The 21,329-nt window shown below is 40.9% G+C and overlaps 1 protein-coding gene across 1 annotated transcript in view; it reads left to right on the forward strand.

The window, feature by feature from the left end:
- The first annotated feature begins 2,182 nt into the window (after positions 1-2,182).
- frmpd3 (FERM and PDZ domain containing 3) overlaps positions 2,183-21,329 on the forward strand; it is a 104,483-nt gene continuing 85,336 nt past the window's right edge. The window contains exons 1-2 of the mRNA XM_078411994.1: positions 2,183-2,285; positions 17,855-18,009. Coding sequence (XP_078268120.1) covers positions 2,248-2,285; positions 17,855-18,009 — 193 coding nt within the window. The 5' untranslated portion in view covers positions 2,183-2,247. The remainder of the gene's footprint in view (positions 2,286-17,854; positions 18,010-21,329) is intronic.

Genomic DNA, 21,329 nt, shown 5'->3' on the forward strand with positions numbered 1-21,329 from the left:
ATCCCCACAGCATGATGCTGTCACCACCATGCTTCACCGTAGGTATGATATTGGCCAGGTGATGAGCGGTGCCTGGTTTCCTCCAGACGTGACGCTTGGCATTCAGGCCAAAGAGTTCAATCTTGGTTTCATCAGACCTGAGAATCTTTTTTCTCATGGTCTGAGACCTTTAGGTGCCTTTTGGCAAACTCCAAGCTGTCATGTGCCTTTTACTCAGGAGTGCCTTCCGTCTGGCCACTCTACCACAAAGGCCTGATTGGTGGAGTGCTGCAGATATTGTTGTCCTTCTGGAAGGTTCTCCCATCTTCACAGAGGAACTCTGGAACTCTGTCAGAGTGACCATCAGGTTCTTAGTCACCTCCCTGACCAAGGCCCTTCTCCCCCGATTGCTCAGTTTGGCCGGGCAGCCAGCTGTCGAGTCCTGGTGGTTCCAAAGTTCTTCCATTTAAGAATGACGGAGGCCACTGTGCTCTTTGGGACCTGCAAAGCTGCAGAAATTGTTTTATACCCTTCCCCAGATCTGTGTCTCGACACAATCCTGTCTCGGAGGTCTACAGACAATATCTTCATGGCTTGGTTTTTGCTCTAACATGCACTGTCAACTGTGGGACTTTATTTTGACAGGTGTGTGCCTTTCCAAATCATGTCCAATCAATTTAATTTACCACTGGTGGACTCCAATCAAGTGTAGAAACATCTCAAGGATAATCAATGGAAACAGGATGAATCTAAGCTCAATTTTGAGTGTCATAGCAAAGGGTCCGAATAGTTATGTAAATGTGATATTTCAGTTATTTATTTTTAATTACTTTACAGAAATTTCTAAACACCTGTTTTTGCTTCTTCATTCCGGTGTATTGTGGGTAGATTGATGATTTTAAAAAAAAGAATTTAATCCATTTAAAAATAAATTGTAATGTAACAAGATGTGGAAAAAGTGAAGGGGTCTGAATACTTTCTGAATGCACGGCACATGGCACCCTTCCCCAAAAAGCTGCTGAGGTTAAGTCAGTTAAAAAATTTAAAACTGAAACCAATAGATTTACTACTTCTCCCGATATTTTCCTGTCTGTCAATGATGAACACTAGAGGTTTAAAAAGGAGACCAGAATGATAAATATCAGTCGCAGTAAAGTTATTGAAAGTGATAGGTACAATGTTCCCTTTAAGAATAAATTTGTTTCCTTTCTAAATATAAAGCCTGTGGCAGAAGCTTTTGAGGCTGTGCTAATTAAAAATGTCAGTACCGTAACTAATTGATTTTTTTGTTAGACAAGGGATTAAAGTGATGGAACAAAGTAAGGATGTTTGAATAAGGATACAAAGCATACATGCTCTTATTGAATGGCAGAACAAGCTCAAGAGGTTGAATGCCCCACCCCTGTTTCTGTGATCTTATGCTTTAGTATAATCAATGCAAAATTATACGCTAAAACTATCCTTTATATGAAAGCTTGTCCGGACCCATTGCGACACAAATCTCCATTTCTCTGATTTAAATTCTTAACTCTTCTGAACAATAGAATGGTGATAAGAATTTCTCGGCTGAAGCACATCTGACAAACCCCATAAACACAGCTGCAGGCAGCATGACAAAAGCTGACTGAAGCATCCCAAATCAAACTGAAAAGAAATACATTTTGAGCATCGGCTGCACAGGCTTTGCAGTTAAGATGTTATGCTTTGTATTTACTGAACGTAAATATATTGTTAAGTGAAACTACTGTAGGATGAGAATGTAAAAGCTGATAGAAACAAAATCACTATTATCTCCACGTCATTTTTTTCTTTGACTAATAATATTCATAACTGACCTGAAGGAAAATACATCCTGCAGTGTGATCATTGTGACAGATGGTGAGAAGTTATGAGGATGGTTGTAATATAAAATAGATAAATAGCTTTCATTATATATTATGGAGTAATTAAGCAATCAGGCAGCTGCATTTCAATGCAGATAAATATAAAGTAATACGCTGGAACAGCAAATTGTGAAGGGTTCCTGTTTTGAGAGAGGTCGGTATTCATTGGGCAGCCAAACATGAACATTAACCACGAGCATCTTCTCAGTTGAGAGCTGTTCTCTTTAGAGCGCATTTTACGTCAGGCATGTCAAGGTCTTGTCAGCATGCTATCCGGGTTTTCAGTGTCTTAACACTTATTGTTATTCAACCTCAGGTCCATGACTGTCAGCTGTTCAATTCTACCCAGAGCTCCAGACAACCTTCGGAACATTCCATTCTGGTGATGGCACAGGATCAAGATGGACACAAACAACAAGACAGGTAGAGTGAATGATTATTAATACTTCAAGAATCATTAGTTGGTAAATAAAAAAGCAGCTGCCCGATTGACGTGGAAGACAATCGTTTAAAGTACAATCACTGAAAGTTTAAAGTACAACCGACTAAAAATTATCAAAAGAACAATAATTAATTAAGAACTTTGGCATTACAAATAAAGTGTACTTTGTGACAAACTAGTTCTAGCTGATAAAGCAAACCAGCAAAATCTTGCAAATTGCTCTTCAAAACCCACCCTCCCACCACAACCAACTGACTGAAACTAATATTGTGTGAATGAGAACTTCTTGCAGCATCCTCACATTGATGTTATTTCCAACGTGACCAATCTCTTGCTTGAAGGAATTCAGCAAGTTATGTTCCATTGCTTGAGTCAGTAGTTTATCCCAGAGATCCAGTACTTTCTGGGAACAGAAACATCTTCTGATATCTAACCCAGGTCAGGACTTGCACAATTATCATTCATAAGATAATACAGAATATACAGCAGAGAAAGTGGCCATTCCGCCCAACTACTTCATGCTGGTGTTTGTACCACACTTGAGCCAAAACACCTAATTTTTCTCATGGAAATCCATCAGCATAATCCTATAGCCCTTCTCCGTCATGTGCTTATTCAGTCCTTCCATGCAACCATCTATTCCATTTGCCCAATCACTCCACAGCAATGCTACATTATCACAACTCTTTCGGTAAAGGAGTTTCTCCTGAATTTTCAATCAGATTTCTTTGGTGACATTCTTATACTGATATCTTCTGGTTATGCTCCTCCCACAAGTGGAATAATGCTTTGGATATCTACACTGCATATACACTTTCCAAATTTTAAAGCTCTCCAATAGTTCATCCCTCAGCCTTCCTTTCTTAAACAAAATGGACACAGTCTTTTCATTCCTTTCCTGATAATGTAAACCTTGGCATTTCAATATCACCTCTCCCATGCTTCAAAATCCTTTTGGTAATATGGCGACCACAATTATACATGTGCTCTAAATATGGTCCTTATCCAATGTTTAGTTTAGTTTAGTTTAGTCTAGTTTATTGTCACGTCTACCAAGGTACAGTGAAAAGCTTTTTGTTGCGTGCTAACCTGTCAGCGGAAGGATTATACATGATTACAATCGAGCCGTCCACAGTGTATACACGATAAAGGGAATAACGTTTAGTGCAAGATAAACTCCATTAACATCTGATTAAAGATAGTCCAAGGGTTTTCAATGAGGTGGTTATTAGCTTTGGACCGCTCTCTAATTGTTGGTAGGATGGTTCAGTTGCCAGATAAAAGCTGGGAAGATACTGTCTCTGAATCTGGAAGTATGCATTTTCACACTTCTGTACCTCTTGCCTAATAGGAGAGGGGAGAAAAGGGGTGAGACTGGTCCTTGATTATGCTGGTGGCCTGGCTGAGGTAGCATGAAATGTATATGGAGTCAATGGAAGGGAGGTTGGTTTGTGTGATGGACTGGGCTGCACCTTCGAAGAAAGTAGAGGCATTGGTGTGCAAGGATAAATGATGGAATACAATAGCAATATTTTAAATGCATTTAAGCAGGCTCATGAACAAGCAGGAGCAAACCCAATACGCCGATTGACCACAGAAGTCCCGATGAGGTCAAGAATGGCTGTCTCACCCGGCCTAAGGGCCACAATTTTGGAGAAACCTTGGGGGAGGGTGGGGGGGTGTATTTCAAGAGCGCTCTCGGAATTGTGTCCAGATTAAAGGAGGTACCAGACCACCAGTTGCTGGTAAATCAGCGGAAGCCCTGTATAATATTGTAACCAAGGCTTGATAGTAATATTAACTAATTAACCAGCCACAATTGGCTAAGAAGCGCCCACTAATTATGAAGAACAAAGACAATTCAATGCTATCTGTTACACATCTGAATCAGTTGAACATATCTTTCTGCATGGAGCGGAAGGCCACTTTATTACTGTGGAAGTTTAGTCTGGAGATACAGCACAGAAACAGGCCCTTTGGCCCCCGAGTCCACACCGACCATCCATCAGCTGTTCCCACTTGTTCTATGTTAGGTCACTTTCTATCTTTCCAACCAGATTCTAACTGTGGTTTCACCCTCTATGAAATTGCGTGATAACATTATATTGGCTGCATTAATAATACTCCCCCACAACCCCCCTCTACCATCGACTGACAGTCCCAACAACCCACCTCTCCAAATTCTGCCCTATCCTGTCAGACAAGGTTGAGCAAATATTCAGAAATGTGTTTCTTCAAGTCTTCGGAAAGCAAATTGCTCAAACAAGGTGAGTTCTGACTTTCTCAAATTTTTGACAAAGCTCATTCAGCTTGTTCTTTAGAAGCATTCCTACATCTTTTCAAACCTTGTCCCTCGTCCTTATTTGATATTCATGGTCAAAAACTGGATTGAAAGATTTTCCAGTGTGAAGTGTAAGTGGTGTTTTTATATTTATCAATGCAGACTACTGAATTGTTTGTTTAGGGAAAATAGATAAATTATATTGGTTAACAGCCTCTCAACCAACTGCCGTCCTGGCCTTTCTTCATCATTTACTTGGAATCCCATGTTTTTAAGCATCGATAAACAAAAATAACTGTTTTCCCAAATCATTTCCATGAGAATTTCTTTTTTTTAAATATCCTCAAATGTGACAGCACTTTTTCCGAAGATGAGTCTCTTGTGCATGAACTAGAAGCTCGGGCACAGAGGCAATACATTCCTCATCCAGTGTCTTCCTGTAGTCTCATGAGTCAGATGGACACCTATCCAAGAGATCTGAAACTGGTCTCCTGAGATTCTTACCTTATAAGCCCATATACTGTTGCGAGATATATCTGCAGCAAAGTTTAAACATCAAAATGTTGATGCACACCCACAATCTAACCTCTCCATGCCCTCAGCTACACCTCAGGATGGCAACTAAATGATGCTACAGAGCTCAGGTGACACGAGCTTTTTCCATCTCAGCCTGGAAGAGTTAAAGTGCGTAATGAACTGCACACACTATACACAATTGGTCATATCTTCGTGTCCCTCCCACATCTCCTCCTTTGGGTATTTTACCCTGCGTGAAGCATGCAGAGAATTATTTTTGGACCATCCGGTGTCCCTGTCCCTCTGTGCAATATCACTGGAGATAAATGCTTTTCTTTGTGTTGATGAAAGTTTTCCCAAGACTTCTTGTGGTCAGTCTGCTGCACATATTTTCGGACGCTTTGAACTCTTCAAAGTATCTTGCCATTAATTTGCCAGTTCATTTTACATTAATTGTTCTCAGCTGGCAAAATCTGCTTATATTCAAAACCAGCTTAGCTCTCTGAGTGTGTTGATATGTGGGGTAATTTGAATTTAATTTTGTCAGTGATTCAATGTGAACAGCTGCCTGAAACTGAACAGAAAATCTGGACATGAACTGTCTGTCCATAGCCACCACCTCAACTACCATTCATCTCTTTGTTTCTTATTAAAACATCAAAAAGCATCAACTATTTTAAATTTATTTGTTGCTGAGAACTAGAAGTAATCCTGGAGATGAAATAGAACATCTGACCCACAATGTCTGTGCCAGATATAATGCCAAGACCAAATCTTACCCACCTGTACATAATTCACATCCCTCCATTCCTTGCATACCCATATGCCTAAACAAAAGTCTCTTAAATGTGGCTATTGTATCTGCCTCAACCAGTATGTTCCAGGCACTCACCTCATGTATTTTCTATCATGGAGACAATCTGAAATCTGCTCCTTAAAATGATGCATTAATTATGGAGGATTGTAATTAAAGGATATCTATACTATTTTTTTCGATAACTGGTATGTCAGTCTTATACATTAGTGGAACTTGGACAGGTGGGAAGGATTCTTCCACTTTGCTCCCTTATCATGTTTTGACTCAACATAGGTGTGAATACTACTGGGTATGACACTATTAAATGAATAGACCGTGCGAATGTGTGAAGAGTTTTTGCGCAGGTTTTTTAAATTTATCTAGTTATTTATTTATATATTTATATTATATATAGTTTATTTTGGGCAAGGAAAATGCCATCCAGGACTTTGATTCTGGTAAGATGCATATTGCCATGCACACATTTATCTTTGGCTCTGCCCGTTATACCTAAATCTCCAGATTTAACTTCCATGGGTGATTAGGCCTATTGATCCTCCAATAAGAGTGTAAAGCAAAGAAAAATTCTTCCACAAATTTTCAAACTTCCAGTATTTCTGAATGTTCTTATTCATTGTTTATGAATACATTTTAATGAAATGTAATAATAAAATATGTAGTTGCTCAATACAAAATCATATATTTATTTATGGTGATAATCCTGGTAGATACATCAACCCAACGCCAGATCTTGGAATTTTCCCACATTGTGCCTAAAAACTGATTCAAAACATTGGATAGTTTCATTGATAAAACTGTAAAAACATTTAAAAAACAAAGGCTCTCAATAAAAATATATATGTGCCAGGCAAACCTTTGCCCTTTGCTTTCTTCAGAATTCTATGCAAAAATTCTCTGGAAGCCATGTTGGTGGAACATAAAACTGATGTGTGTGAGAATGCTGGTCGTGGACTGCATTAAGTTAATTCACACGTTTTACAAGCAAAGTGACCTCTTCTTCCATTCAGTTAATTAATTTTCCAATTCAAATATAACTTACCCTGACATATTTTACAAGCCTTGCTCCTTTAATCATGGTAAAAAACAAAATATTAGATTTTGAAAGTCCGATTCTCGAAAGTGTACAATGTTCAGGAGCCTGCATTCTAAGAGCATGGGAAGCAATAACTGGAGTCCAAAATGCTGAAGTCTTAGCTGCAGTTAATCATACTGCATTGATTGCAATAAATGAACAAATTAAAATGTAGTGATGTAGTTGGCTTTTAATCATTCAGAATCTGCCAAAAGATGCATCATGATGGTGCAATATTTCACTGGACTTGATTAAGTATACCCAGCAGTGATTCCTAGCAGTCTGAAGAAGGGTCTCGACCCGAAACGTCACCCATTCTTTCTCTCCAGAGATGCTACCTGTTACTCCAGTTACTGAGTTACTCCAGCTTTTTGTGTCTATTCCCAGCAGTGATTATTGTGTCTATTTCTGCTGATTAGGTCCATCCAGTCTTGAGAGCACTCTAGGTTTAAAAAATATGGTGATGGGAAGAAAAGATCAGGCCTTTCTCAACGCAGCAGGACAATACAGAGTGCATGCCATATGTTGTGGCTCAGATTTTGCTGCAAAAATAATGCCAACTTCATGGTGCTTACCATTATGAAGTATAAATTGTTCCTGAAGAGGGATCCTGAATTAAAAATCATTAGGTAATTTGCACCAATCCTCTTAACGAAACATAAGATCAACTTTAATCTCTTCTCGTAAACTAATTTCCAATTAGTTTTCACTCTAGAAAATTAGAGCTGCTGCTACAAGTTAGGTTCCTTTTTAATTGCATAAATTTCTATAGATACAATACAAACTGCCTCAGGAAAAACAACCAACCTAATCATAGACTTGTCCCACATTCCTTCTTCTTTCCACTCCCTTCGGGCAAAGGTACAGAAATTGAGGTACACCAGACTCAGGAACAGCTTCTTTCCCTGTGTTGTCAGGCTTCTGAACTGTACTTTCAGAAGCTAAGGCACTATGCAATTCCCCTCTACCCCATTGGGAACATTGGACTTTGTCTATGGAATTAGTGTGCTCCAATACTGAGAACTATAATCTGTCTCTTCCCCTTCGCTCTACCTATTGTACTTAAGTTTGGATTGATTGCCTTTAAGTATAATATTACCTGATTTGATTGACCAGCATATAAAACAAAGCTTGTGACAAAAATAAACCTAAACCTAAACCTGTAAGTAACATCAAGGAACAACAAACAATAGTTTTCCTTTCTTCCTCTGTAAAACATGATTTCTATGTCTGAAGAAATCATTTGAACTGATATTAGTTATTTATGAATTGGCCCTGCTCCAAAATATCTGAAAATCTAATGTTTTGACACCTAATTCTGTAGGCTATACCATAATCAATAACTAACAATTATCTGATCCTAAAACTATGTGTATACATTGTAATCTAATCTCTTAAATATTTCAAAATGGAGAGATTTAAAAATATTTTTGAATGTTATTTATGATAACGTTTACTTGGAGAATCCAGAACTAAATTTCACTGTTTAAAAATAAGGGCAATGAGGCAGGTATTTTCTCTCAAGGAGTTGTGAGCCCTTGACTTCAAAGGATGATGGAAGTGGATTGCTTAAATATTTTAAAAGCAGATGGATAGATTCTTGTTTAGCCACAGCATGAAAGGTCACCATGGGTCGACAGGAGTGCAGAGTTCTGGTCATGGTCTTATTAAATGCAGTCTCAAAGGGCCGAGTGGCCTATACCTGCTCCCAATTCATATCTCTGTTTGTATATTTCAGCTTTTCACTGAATCACATCTGTTCCAATTTTTATTCAGCGCTCTGTATAATATTTTAAACATTATTTAATTACGATATTTTCTTATGTATGTTGCGTGTTAGAGGTTCTTGCTGCTTTGCAAACTTAGTAACATTAAACTTGCTGGGTACTGAAACTGTTCTCTGACATCATTTGTGGTTTCTCATCACAGATTATTAGATCATTGTGGGTGGCTTCCTTCAAGGGCAGTGGAAAAGAAGGTGCTTTACCATAGACTGCAAATTTTTGAACAATGACATCTATGCTCCTTTACAATACCAATCAATATCTCCAGCCCAAAAGTAAAACTGTGCGGGTGTCTCACTATTTTTTCTTATTTTCCTTTTTCTTTTGATCTCTTCGATTCCTACTGTTCCTTTCGTTTTCTCCCTCAATCCAATTGTTCTGGCTTTTTCTATATTTTTTATAATCTGAATTATATTAATTCTCCCTTCCTTCTCTGTTCTTCTTTCTCTGTCTTTTAATTCCTGCAACAAAAACTTTTCACTATACCTAAACTAAATGAAACTAAAGTAAAGTAAACTAAACTAAACTAAACCAAACTAACCATTGATTGGTTAAGGAGGTGCATTCCTTGCCCTGGATGTGCAGTGCCTCTTATCACTTTGTTTGTTAAAAGTCCTCCAGAAGATAACTTTTTGATTTAAAAGGATGAGGACAAATGTTGAGAGTTGCACAGTGAGTTTCCCTACCTCATCAAGATCTAGGCTAGTAAACGCAAATTTACTGATAAGATCTCTCTGCAACTCTTGCGACCAGACTGCAGTTTATCCTGGGGAAATCAACACTGTTCTAAAGTCAAAGGCTGCCAAATTGAACATCTGCAACTGCCCAAGAGTTAATTTCCCACAAAGTGCTCCCACATTAGCCACAGGGAAGATAAATGTAATCAAAGTCTCTTTCTAAATTATTGCATAAAGCACTTGCTTACCCCTGCCACAAGCCTGGCAAGTGGACAATATTCAGTCCTATCAGTCAGCATCTTATCCCGATGAGCTCTGCAAATATAAGAAATAATCTTCATTCAGTCTTCATTCAGATGAATTTCAAATGTTCAGTGTTATTTATATATTTTTTAGATGTAATGTGCCAAGGAACAATTCCACTGGATGTTGTTATTTGCTAGCTAATGCCTTAGCATTCAACAAACACTTCATTTGAAAAAAGGTCATAGACACCAGAGAATGAACACCAATCAAAATTTATCATCTTCTAAATTACTTTGAAGGTCTGTCTATATGTTGGCCCTCTTTCACTTGAATTTTAATTTATTCATTTGACTCACTCTTTTGATATTCCACTTTTGAAATTATTGAAATAAACAGCAAAGGACAGGTGGAAATTCTTTACTTAGCTTTCCTAAACATTTTCTCCTTACTTAGTGCTTCACTGGTGAGGTGATAAATGGCCATTTCTACTTATAAATTGGCAGAGGCAGTATATTCACTAAATGATTTATTGGTTTTAAGCTGATGGAACTGCTGTAAAATTTGTAGGTGGATGCGGAGAATTGGACTTCACCCATGTTTAGTATGCCAAATGTGTGCGATCTTTTGACTTGACTCCAAAAATGGTGACACTAAAAGGTTTGCAAATTTGGCACATTATTGTTTTAAGAAATTCTTATCCTAGCACCTCCTCGTCCTTTAAAAGACGTGCAAAACACTTATTTTTTGCTCAAGTTACACATAATACAAATGTTGTTGTCCAGCTTCTTGGCATAATGCAGACATTATCAGTATTCCATGTAGATTAACCAAAAGCATCCGGGTTTCTTCAGCTAAAATAGTGTTTATCTGATTTTAAAGTTGTGAAAAAGTAATGTTAGAAAACCAGGGAGGTTCTCCTAGTTCAAACTTGTAACCATTATTTTTTAATCATATTATTAAGATGTATTTTCTCCAGGGAGCAGAAGATGACGAGACCAATGTGTGACTGACTGACTGTGCTCTTGCCTTCTCTTTCTTTTGCCTTGCTATTGCAACCACAGTAATACCCTCAATAGCTCTCGTTTTCAACATCTCTGCAAAATAAATTCCTAATTTCCAAAATAATCAAATTCTCAATCTTTCAAATCATCTAAATTTTCCAACTGCCCCATTCTAATCAAAATTACTGAGACCTCTATTTTCATGACAATTTCACTTTCCTTTCACTGTCATTACCATTTCCTCAAGTAAGCTGTGCATTAACTTAATTTGCTAATAAAAACATAAAATCCTGCAAATACAAAGGCCTTCCTCTTACCTCATCTACTACATTTGGGGTTGTCGATCGGACCACCTTTACATCGGCGAGATCAATCGTAGACTCGACGACCATTTCACCAAACACTTGCGCTCGGTCTGCCAAGGCCTGCTGGATCTCCCGGTTGCTAATTCCCCTTCTCATTCCCATACTAACCTTTCTGTCCTGGGCCTCCTCCATTGCCAGTGAGGCCACACACAAACTGGAGGAATAGCACCTCACATTCCGCTTGGGTAGCATACAACCTAATAGAATGAACATTGAATTCTCCAATTTTAGGTAACTAGCTCTGTTTCTTTTACTACAGATGTGCCCTGACCCGCTGAGTGTTTCCAGCATTTTCTGTTTTTTTTATTTCAGATATCCACCAACTGGTTGCCATTGGTGTTGGTGTTTTATTGGCACATTTACCAAGATACAACGGAAAAACATTGTTTTGCATAATACCCGGGCAAATCATACCACACATGAGTTCATCAGGTAGTGCCACAGAGAAAATAAACAGAGTACAGAATATAGCGTTACTGCTATCGAGAAAGTACAGATACAAAATGCTAGGGCCACAGAGAGGTAGATTGGAAAATTGGGAAATTCAGCCCTACAATATGAATGGACCATTCAAATGTCTGATAACAGTGGGGAAGAAGCTATTCTTGAAACAGGTGGTACATGCTTTCAGTCGTTCGTATCTTTTGCCCAACGGGAGAAAAGAGAAGAGAGAATGAGTGAGGTGTGGGTGGTCCTTGATTATGTTGACTGCTTTCGTGAGGCAGCGTGAAATATAGATGGAGGCAGTGGTGGATGAGGCTGGATTGTGTGATGAACTGAGTGGCAATCACATCTTTCTACATTTTCTTGTCGTCTTGGTCAAAGCAGTTGTCATGTGATGCATCCAGATAGAAATTGGTGATAGAAATTGCTTTCTATGGTGCATCAGACATTGGCAGGAGTTATTGGAGACATGCCAATGTTCCGTAGCCTTCTGAGGAAGTAGAGGTGTCAGTGTGGTTTCTTGGCTGTAACTTCAATGGGGTTGAGCCCAGACAATTTTTTTGTGATATTTACCATGGAAATGTCTCCGCCATCTGTACTTCAGCGCCATTCATGATGCTCCACAATTTCAGTTTCTGCTTAAAATCCAGCCTTTCCTCTCTTCATGTATGAATATCTTTAAAATGCCTGTTAGTTACAACAGCAAACATCTTAGCCAAAGTTAAGAGTGGTATCCTAGCTTACACTCCATTGCTCTCTTTAATCTCTTTGCATGAGGCACTTGGCCATGCCATCTTCCTCCAATCATCAGTTATCTAAAGCACTATACTTGTTTTCTTGCACTCCTATCAATATATTGATTGTACATATTTATTTTCCAGACCCGTGCACCATCCCCTGCAGAATCCATCCTTTTCCAACCCTTTACTTAAGTATGTACTGTACCTTTGTGGCATCACATTTCATTTGTATTAAGATTAGGTGTACCTTTTCACTAATACGTTTCTACCCGGACACAAATTTGGCACATTTAACTAAATGAAAATGAGTCATAGATCAGCTAAAATCTAATTTAATAATGGAAAAACTGAATGACTTCCCAATCTTGAGCTGATCCAGTCCATCCATAAACTTGCCCTTCCACTCAACTTAGAACTGAATTTGGATCTTAAATCTTATCCATCGCCAAGATTGCTTATTTTTACTTTCCCAAGGATTCTTAGCCAACCCCCAAAACTGAAATCCTCTGGACTTGATTATTCCAATATTTTTCTTGCAGGTCTCTTTCTTCATCTTCACTATTTTTTCTATGGGTATCTGAGAGAGAGAATGTATTACCAGGAAATAAATGGAGGAATGGACTGATGGGAAAGTTTTGAGATCTGGCATTGACTTGATGGGCTGAATGGCCTCCTATTATCATAAGAAAATATAAAAATGAAGATTCCTCTGAAATTTTCCACTCTAAATATCCATATAATCATTTCAATGTTAACATTGATACGGATTGTGACTCAAAATCAAGGCTGGAAAGTAAATTTTATCTTCAGGGAACGTGCGCCACATACAAAATGTTTAACGTTACACCAGTTGATCTCTCATGTCATTGCATGCAGAAAGTAAAGTCTAACAAAATTGCCAGAAAAACAAAATGATGTGAGGTTGGATTTTGAAGAGAAATGCCAGCATTTCTGAGCACTGGCCAAGCTAATGGCAACAGGTTTTGGATTACAGCACATGCAAACACAAAAATAGAAACCCCAAACTTTCTATCAATTGTTTACAGTTGTTTTCCAACTGCACACCATTGTTGATGCAAAGATCTTCAGATGGTAGTTTACAAAAAAAAGAGACAAAGTGCTGGTGTAACTCAGTAGGTCAGGCAACATCTCTGGAGAACATGCAGCGGTGATGTTTCGGGTCAGGATTCGTCTTCAGACATTGTGGGGGAGGCGGTAAAAGAGCTGGAAGAGAGGAGGGGCACGCCATTATTGGTCAACTCATGGAGTCCAGTGGTGGAACCTAAATTTTCAGCAATTGTTTGGCTGGGAATTGGCTCAAACGATTTCTGTCAGATTAAGTGACACACAGGGGCTTCTCTTCCTTTTTCTTCAGTGGAGACCTGAGGCACATATTCATTATCACCTAATCATTGCGCATTAGGTGCACCATTGCACGCGACTGAGTTGAGTCTGTGTTAGCCGCAGCCTGACCCTTGTGACATTGCACCATTCATTCTCTTCTTTCTTCAAGACGTACAAGTGAAAGAGAGATCCTTATTCAGAAATACATTGACTGCAGATGCAGAATAATAATAATAATAATAATATTCATTTATTGTCATTGCAACGAGTACAACGAAATTAAAAAAACAGCCAATCCTGACGGTGCGTACAAACATATATGCAATAATGCAAAAACAAATAAATACATAAATACAATTAAATTAAATACAAGATTTTTTAACGGTGTTGCCTAGTGCACAGGTAGTGTTCAGTTCTCGTATGGCCCTGGGGTAAAAACTGTTCTTAAGTCTGTTTGTTCGGGATTTGATTGACCTGAAACGTCGACCAGAGGGCAGATGAACAAACAGACGGTGGCCGGGGTGGGATGGATCTTTTATTATTTTGCCTGCTCTACTGAGGCAGCGCAGGCTGAACAGGTGCTCCAGGGAGGGCAGTGAGCAGCCGATGATTTTCTGGGCCGTCGTGATGACCCTCTGAAGGGCCTTCCTGTCCTTTTCTGAGCAGCTGGCATACCATGTGGTTATACAGTATGGCAGCACACTCTCGATGGAGCAGCGATAGAAGGACAACATGAGCTTCTCCTGCAGGTTGGTTTTCCTGAGGATCCTCAGGAAGTGGAGTCTCTGCTGTGCCTTCTTTACTGTGGTGATGGTGTTGGTAGACCAGGTGAGATCCTCTGCGATGTGCATACCCAGGAACCTGAAAGCTGGTACCCTTTCCACGCAGACCCCATTGATGTAGAGTGGGTCGTAATCTCCACTGGTTTTTCTAAAGTCAATTATAAGTTCCTTTGTTTTGGAGGAGTTCAGGACCAGATTGTTCACTGAACACCATGCTGCCAGCCTTTGGATTTCATCCCTATAGGCTGTCTCATCTCCTTCTGAGATAAGTCCAACCACAGTCGTGTCATCCGCGAACTTGATGATGGTGTTGGTGGGATGGGTGGGGGCGCAGTCGTGAGTGTAGAGGGAGTAAAGGATGGGGCTCAACACACAGCCCTGTGGTGAGCCGGTGCTCAGTGTAATGGTGGAGGAGAGGTGAGGGCCTATTTTGACTGTCTGGGGGCGGTTGGTCAGGAAGTCCTTGATCCATTTGCAGATGGTTAGGGAAAATCCAAGGTCGGAAAGTTTGGTGACCAGTCTGCTCGGGATGACCGTGTTAAAGGCAGAGCTGAAGTCGAGAAAGAGCATCCTCACATAGCTCCCCTGGTGTTCAAGGTGGGTCAGTGCAGTGTGAAGAGCAGTGTCGATGGCATCCCCTGTAGACCTATTTGCTCTGTAGGCAAACTGGTATGTGTCGAAGGTGGGTGGGAGGCTGGCTTTGATGTGCTGCAGGACCAGTCTCTCGAAGCACTTTGTGATGACCGGTGTGAGTGCTACCGGACGGTAGTCGTTAAGACCGCTGATGACAGGCTTTTTCGGCAGTGGGATGATTATGGCGGACTTCAGGCAGGGAGGGATGGTGGATTTTAAAAGGGACAGGTTGAAGATTTTTGTGAAGACCTCAGATAATTGGTCTGCACATTCCCTCAGCACTCTGCCCGTCACACCATCGGGGCCTGCAGCTTTCCTGGGATTCACTGCTCTGAGCACTCGCTTAACGTCATACTCCTGCACAGTGAAGGTGTTGCTCTCAGGTGCTGGAGAGGGTGTAATGTCTGCCACTGTAGCTTTCACCTCGAAACGAGCAAAGAAACAGTTAAGTTCCTCAGCCAACGAGGCGTCGCCGTCGGCAGTCGTGCGGTTGCTGGTCTTGTAATTGGTGATGTGCTGGATGCCTTGCCATACCCGCCGTGGGTCATTGTTGGAAAAGTGGTCCTCAATCTTCCTCTTGTAGGACGCTTTGGCATCCTTGATGCCTCTCTTCAGGTTGGTTCTAGCAGCACTGTATAGAGCTCTGTCACTAGACCTGAAGGCGGTGTTACGGTCCTTGAGGAGAGACCTGACATCCTTTGTCATCCAGGGTTTTTGATTGGGGTACAACCGGATGCGTTTGTCGACGGTGACATTGTCAACGCAGTTTTTGATGTAGCAAAGTACAGTTGATGTGTACTCCTCCAAGTCCTGATCCTCAAAAATATCCCAGTTGGTCCTTTCGAAGCAATCCTGCAGCTGCGAGGAAGCTCCTTCAGGCCATGTCTTCACAGTCTTTATGGTGACTGGAGCTTTCCTCCTGAGTGGGGTGTATGCTGGGGTTAGGAATATGGACAGGTGATCTGACTGCCCCAGGTGTGGTAGTGGTGCTGACCTGAACCCCTTCTTAATATTTGAGTAAACCTTGTCTAGTGTGTTTTTCCCCCTGGTAGCACATCTTATGTGTTGTTCAAGTTTCGGGAGAACTGACTTTAGGTCTGCATGGTTGAAGTCCCCGGCTATGATGTGGGCTGCTTCTGGATATGTGCTCTGTTGTGAGTTTATTGCACCTAGCAGGTAGCCTAAAGCTGTGCTAGCGTTAGCATTCGGTGGGATGTAGACTGCTGTTACTATAACCCCTGTAAATTCGCGAGGAAGGTAAAAGGGCCTGCATTTAACTGTTAGGGACTCCAGATCAGGAGAACAGTGGCTATCTATGGTTTGGATATTAGTGCACCAGCTGTTGTGCACATAAATGCATAACCCCCCCCCCTTGCTCTTACCGGAGTCGATGTTTCTGTCCCAACGAAACGCTGTGCGCCCGGCTAGCTCAATGGCTCCGTCTGGGATAAGTGGATGAAGCCATGTCTCTGTTACTAAGAGAATGCAACAGTCCTCCACGAGTTTGTTTGCTGATATCTGTAGTTTAAGTTCGTCCATTTTGTTGATGATGGATCTGGCGTTGGTGAGGAACATGCTGGGTAGCGGTGGTTTGTGTGGCTGTCTCTTTAGCTTGGCAAGTATACCGGACCGGCATCCTCGCTTTTGCTTCCTGTTTCTCCTCCGTCTGCGACGCCTGTTCGCGCCGACAACTATCCACGGAGCGCCCGGTGTCCTGGCAATCTCTTCCGGTATATTTCGCGGGTGTGGAAATTCGCGCACAAGGTCCCGATTGCACTGGAATCCGATGATCAGAAGGTCCTTTCGGTTGTAGGTAGGATTTGCCTGATTTTCCTGGTTTGAATGACTAAATTTGACTAACAGACATAACACAGATAACACACATAAAACACCAAATGGAGAGAGAAATTAACAAAATAAATAATGAAAAAGAAAATTGGAAATAGCATGAAAATGTTACTATAATTACTTTAAACCGTAAAAAAATATAAAGGTCCTCAAGCGATTGGTTGATTAGCACCAGCATGAACTTTGAAAATCTGTATAAATATCTAAACAATCAGCACCACTTAACTTTAATATAGTTAACTGAAAATTGGTAGGTTCTTCTTATCTATGTTTTGAGCCCAATTGAAATTTAGAGCGGATCCAATTCTCCGCTGATTTTTCACACCGTGGATCAGGTACAGACATTTTTTTTTTAAACATTTAATCCAAGTAAGAAAATCTTAGAAAATATGGAAAATTAAAGTAAAGGGAACTTCAAAAATACTTGGACAGCATATTAGCTCCATCCACCCGTTTTAATATTATTCTCTTTCACACCACATCAATTAATGTGGCACAGTGCATTCCCAGCTCTGTTCTGGTGTCTGATAGCTTATGGAATAATTAGTCATGCCTCCTCGCCTTAACAAAGCCAATAAACACATGAATTAAATGCTGCTTTCAGGCCTCAGATTAGAATTTCAGGTCTCAAAACTGTCCTCTACTGGCAGGTGGGTCTGTGCTTGCTTCACCGTGACAAATTAAGTCTCGGCCATAAATGGAGACACAAGTAACTGCAGATGTTGCTTTATAAGTAAAATATACAAAGTGCTGGAGAGTGAATCAGACAGGATCTTTTTAGATACTGCCTGACCCACTGAGTTACTCCAGCACTTTGAGTCTTTTTCTTTTCCATAATTGCAAGTTAAATTATTTTCTTTTGTTTAGGGTTTGTAAGGCCTTTGTGTTTATTGCATGTACATTTATGTTGATTTAAAGCTCCAATAATTCTTAAACTGCTATTTGTTTTCAATAATTTCTGTCAAAAAGCTTAATTGACCTTTGACTTCTTTGTTTGCAGTCATGTGACGCATGCAGTATCTCTTAATGACATGGAATGTGGCCATTTCTATGCTTTAACCACTCGACACGTGAAGATTAAACGAGACCCTGTTTATGGTTTTGGATTTGTGGCAGGTGGTGCGAAGCCTGTGATAGTGCGAGCAGTAGCACCAGGTGAGACATGAAAATATTTTTATCCACTCTTTTTACATTATGTTCAATTTTTTCCTCAATTTATGTCTATTCTACCCCTTTAGCTGATGACAAGGAACAACTTACCTCTTCCACATTGAGTCAAACCTGTTTACAAGACTTGTCAATATAATGTGTTTCCTATTTCCTTCACCAGTGCTACCTCTTTCGAGCCTAATTGTGCTGGATCACCTCTGAATACCAGGTAATAATTGGTTTGGACCTGCTGCCTGCTGTTCATGGGCGGTTGAAATACATGCTACTGTGATAGATAACCATGGGGATCATCACTGCCAAGCTCACAAAGGCCTTTCCATTGTCTAGAGGAGGTAGCTTAGATTAGAAATTTTAGTTTAGAGATACAGCGCGGAAACACCGTCTTCAGCCCACCAAGTCCGCACCAACCAGCGATCCCTCTACACCAGCACTATCCTACATCCAAATGGACATCTTACGATTTTTACTGAAGCCAATTATGCCAATCAAACCTATACATCTTTAGAATGTGGGAGGAAAACCGGAGGACCAGGAGAAAACCCACGTGGTCATGGGGGAACGTACAAACTCCGTACAGACAGCACCCATAGTCAAGATCAAATCCGGGTCTCTGGTGCTATAAAGCAGCACTACCGCTGCGCCACTGTGCCACCTCTTTTATTGTATCTTTTTCAAGGCTGTACAATCCAAGATTGATTTTACCATGAATGAATCATGTTAGTGATCACTTCTAGGTGAAATCATGCAATTCTGAAAATAGGACAGGGTACAGCAAGTTGATCCATGACAGCCTGACAAATGTTTTCACGATGTCGAGGATGCACTAATGACATCAATCAGCCTGCAATGGAGGTTTCAAGCAACGTTGGCAAAGTTTCACACAATTGCTGTATAACTGCCTCATGAGAACAAGGTGCATGTTGTTATTTCTTTACTATAGATTTAAACAGAGTCTGTGCTCACATCAGGATTTGTCACAAGGCAAGTCCAAAGGTCACTGGAGAACGCTCACTCGCATTCTAAAAATACTCAATCTGTGTTCAAATGAGCAAGTAACGCTTTTTAGAATTTATGGCTAATGAGGTCAATGATGATCATGCCAGTGACACAAGGTGGGGAGCACGAGTCTGACAGGTGACTTCTGAAGTGTGGTGACCTTCAGGGAGAAGGCACCGAAATTCACAATTGTGAGGACTCCCTCTCCTTCAGCCCTCTCTGTCCCCCAGAGCAGCCTGTGTGACTCCAAAGAAATGAAGAAAGTTCTCTGATTATTAAATCTACTGGGAATGTTGGTTAAAGAAGTGGAATTTAACTCAGATAACTGCAATGTGTTGAGTTTTGTTAAGTTCAATCAGGGCAGGTTTTGCATAGTAAATGGAAGGGCCCTGGACTGTTGTAGATCAGATAGACAAGGTACATGGTTCTCAAAAAGTGGCATCCTCGATAGACCAGGTGGTGAAGAAGACCTTTGGCATCTTGCCTTCATCAGCCAGAGTATTGAATAAAAGAGTTGGGTGTCACGTTACAACTGTACAAAACATGGAGAGACCACACTAAAGTGTTCAGTTCTGGTCGCCTAGCAGTAGGAAGGATATCATTGGTGGAAAGGGTGCAGAAATGATTCACAGGAGTGAAAGAAAACTTGGCCACAATTTCTTTCAATGTTTTTCACATTACCAATTTTACAACCTAGTGGGACTAGATTAAAGAACATTTGAAAACCTATGTATTTAGCTACCCCTGGAATGCTATTATCTTTCTAGACTGCAGCTAGATGCATACCTAGATTCGGTTGGGGGCTGTTGTGATGGTGGTAGGGAGGAGGAGGGGTGAGGTGGAAATAACACTTGCACAGAAATAATAAAGTATTTGCTACATACAAGTTCCCTACCAATGCGAACTTGATGTTGGTGAAACTAAAAGCTGTGCACAGTTTACAAATCGTCTGTGATCAGACAACTCGAAACATCTATTCAAAGCCGTTACTTCAAAATGCCCGGGTTTCACTATTTTGTGTATGCAACTTATTGTTCCACTTGATCTTTGGGTCAACTCCAATCACAAGAGACATCTGGAGATTCCTAATGAAATCCAAAGACTTCCCAATATTCTAAGCACTGATCGAAGATTCAATCCTGTCTGTACTGAGAAAGTAGCAACTTATCTAGATAATGGACTTTAGTTCACCTGGATTTTTACTTTTTACTTTTCTGAGCTGGAATATTTACAGAACTCAAATAGAATCCAGCTCAGCTAGGATGATACTCTGGTACATCAACCTGATAACCACCAATTAAAGAAGAAATAACCACCAATTAAACAGTACTCCTGTTTATTGTTCTGGGTGTCGGATGTGGGGAATCTGGGAGTCTGATAGTCTGATAGTCTTCCAGACATCCACATCTGCGCCAGGTGCGACGAGATGGGGCTCCTAAGGGACCGTATTAGGAACCTGGAGCGGCAGATTGATGACCTCCGTCTGGTCAGGGAGAGTGAGGAGGTTATAGATAGGAGTTACAGAGAGGTGGTCACTCCAAGACCACGGGAGGTAGACAAGTGGGTCACGGTTAGGGGGGGCAAGGAGCAGAGGCAGGGACTAGAGAGTACCCCGGTGGCTGTACCACTTGGAAATAAGTACTCCTGTTTAAGTACTGTTGGGGGGAACAGCCTACCTGGGGGCAGCGACGGTGCCCGGGCCTCTGGCAAGGAGTCCCGCCCTGTTGCTCAGAAGGGTAGGGAAAGGAAGAGGAGAGCGATAGTAACAGGGGACTCTATAGTGAGGGCGTCAGATAGGCGATTCTGTGGACGCAGTCGGGAGACCCGGATGGTGGTTTACCTCCCTGGTGCCGGTGTCCGGGATGTGTCTGAGCGTGTCCAGGATATCCTGAAAGGGGAGGGAGAGGAGCCAGAGGTCGTGGTACATATAGGTACCAACAATATAGGTAGGATAAGGGAAGAGGTCCTGAAAGGAGAATTTAGGGGGCTAGGAAGAGAGTTAAAAAAAAGGACTTCCAAAGCAATAATCTCAGGCTTACTGCCTGTGCCACGCGATAGTGAGAATAGGAATGGAGTTAGGTGGAGGATAAATACGTGGCTGAGGAACTGGTGCAGGGAGCAGGGATTCAAGTTTCTGGATCATTGGGACCTCTTCTGGGGGAAGTATGACCTGTACAAAAAGGACGGGTTGCATCTGAACCTGAGAGGAACCAATATCCTGGCGGGGAGATTTGCTAAGGTAATTGCGGAGACTTTAAACTAGTACGGTTGGGGGGAGGGACTCAAACACAGATAGCTAATAGGCAGTG

Source organism: Rhinoraja longicauda, chromosome 15, assembly GCF_053455715.1.
Source record: "Rhinoraja longicauda isolate Sanriku21f chromosome 15, sRhiLon1.1, whole genome shotgun sequence".
Taxonomy (NCBI): Eukaryota; Metazoa; Chordata; class Chondrichthyes; order Rajiformes; family Arhynchobatidae; genus Rhinoraja; species Rhinoraja longicauda.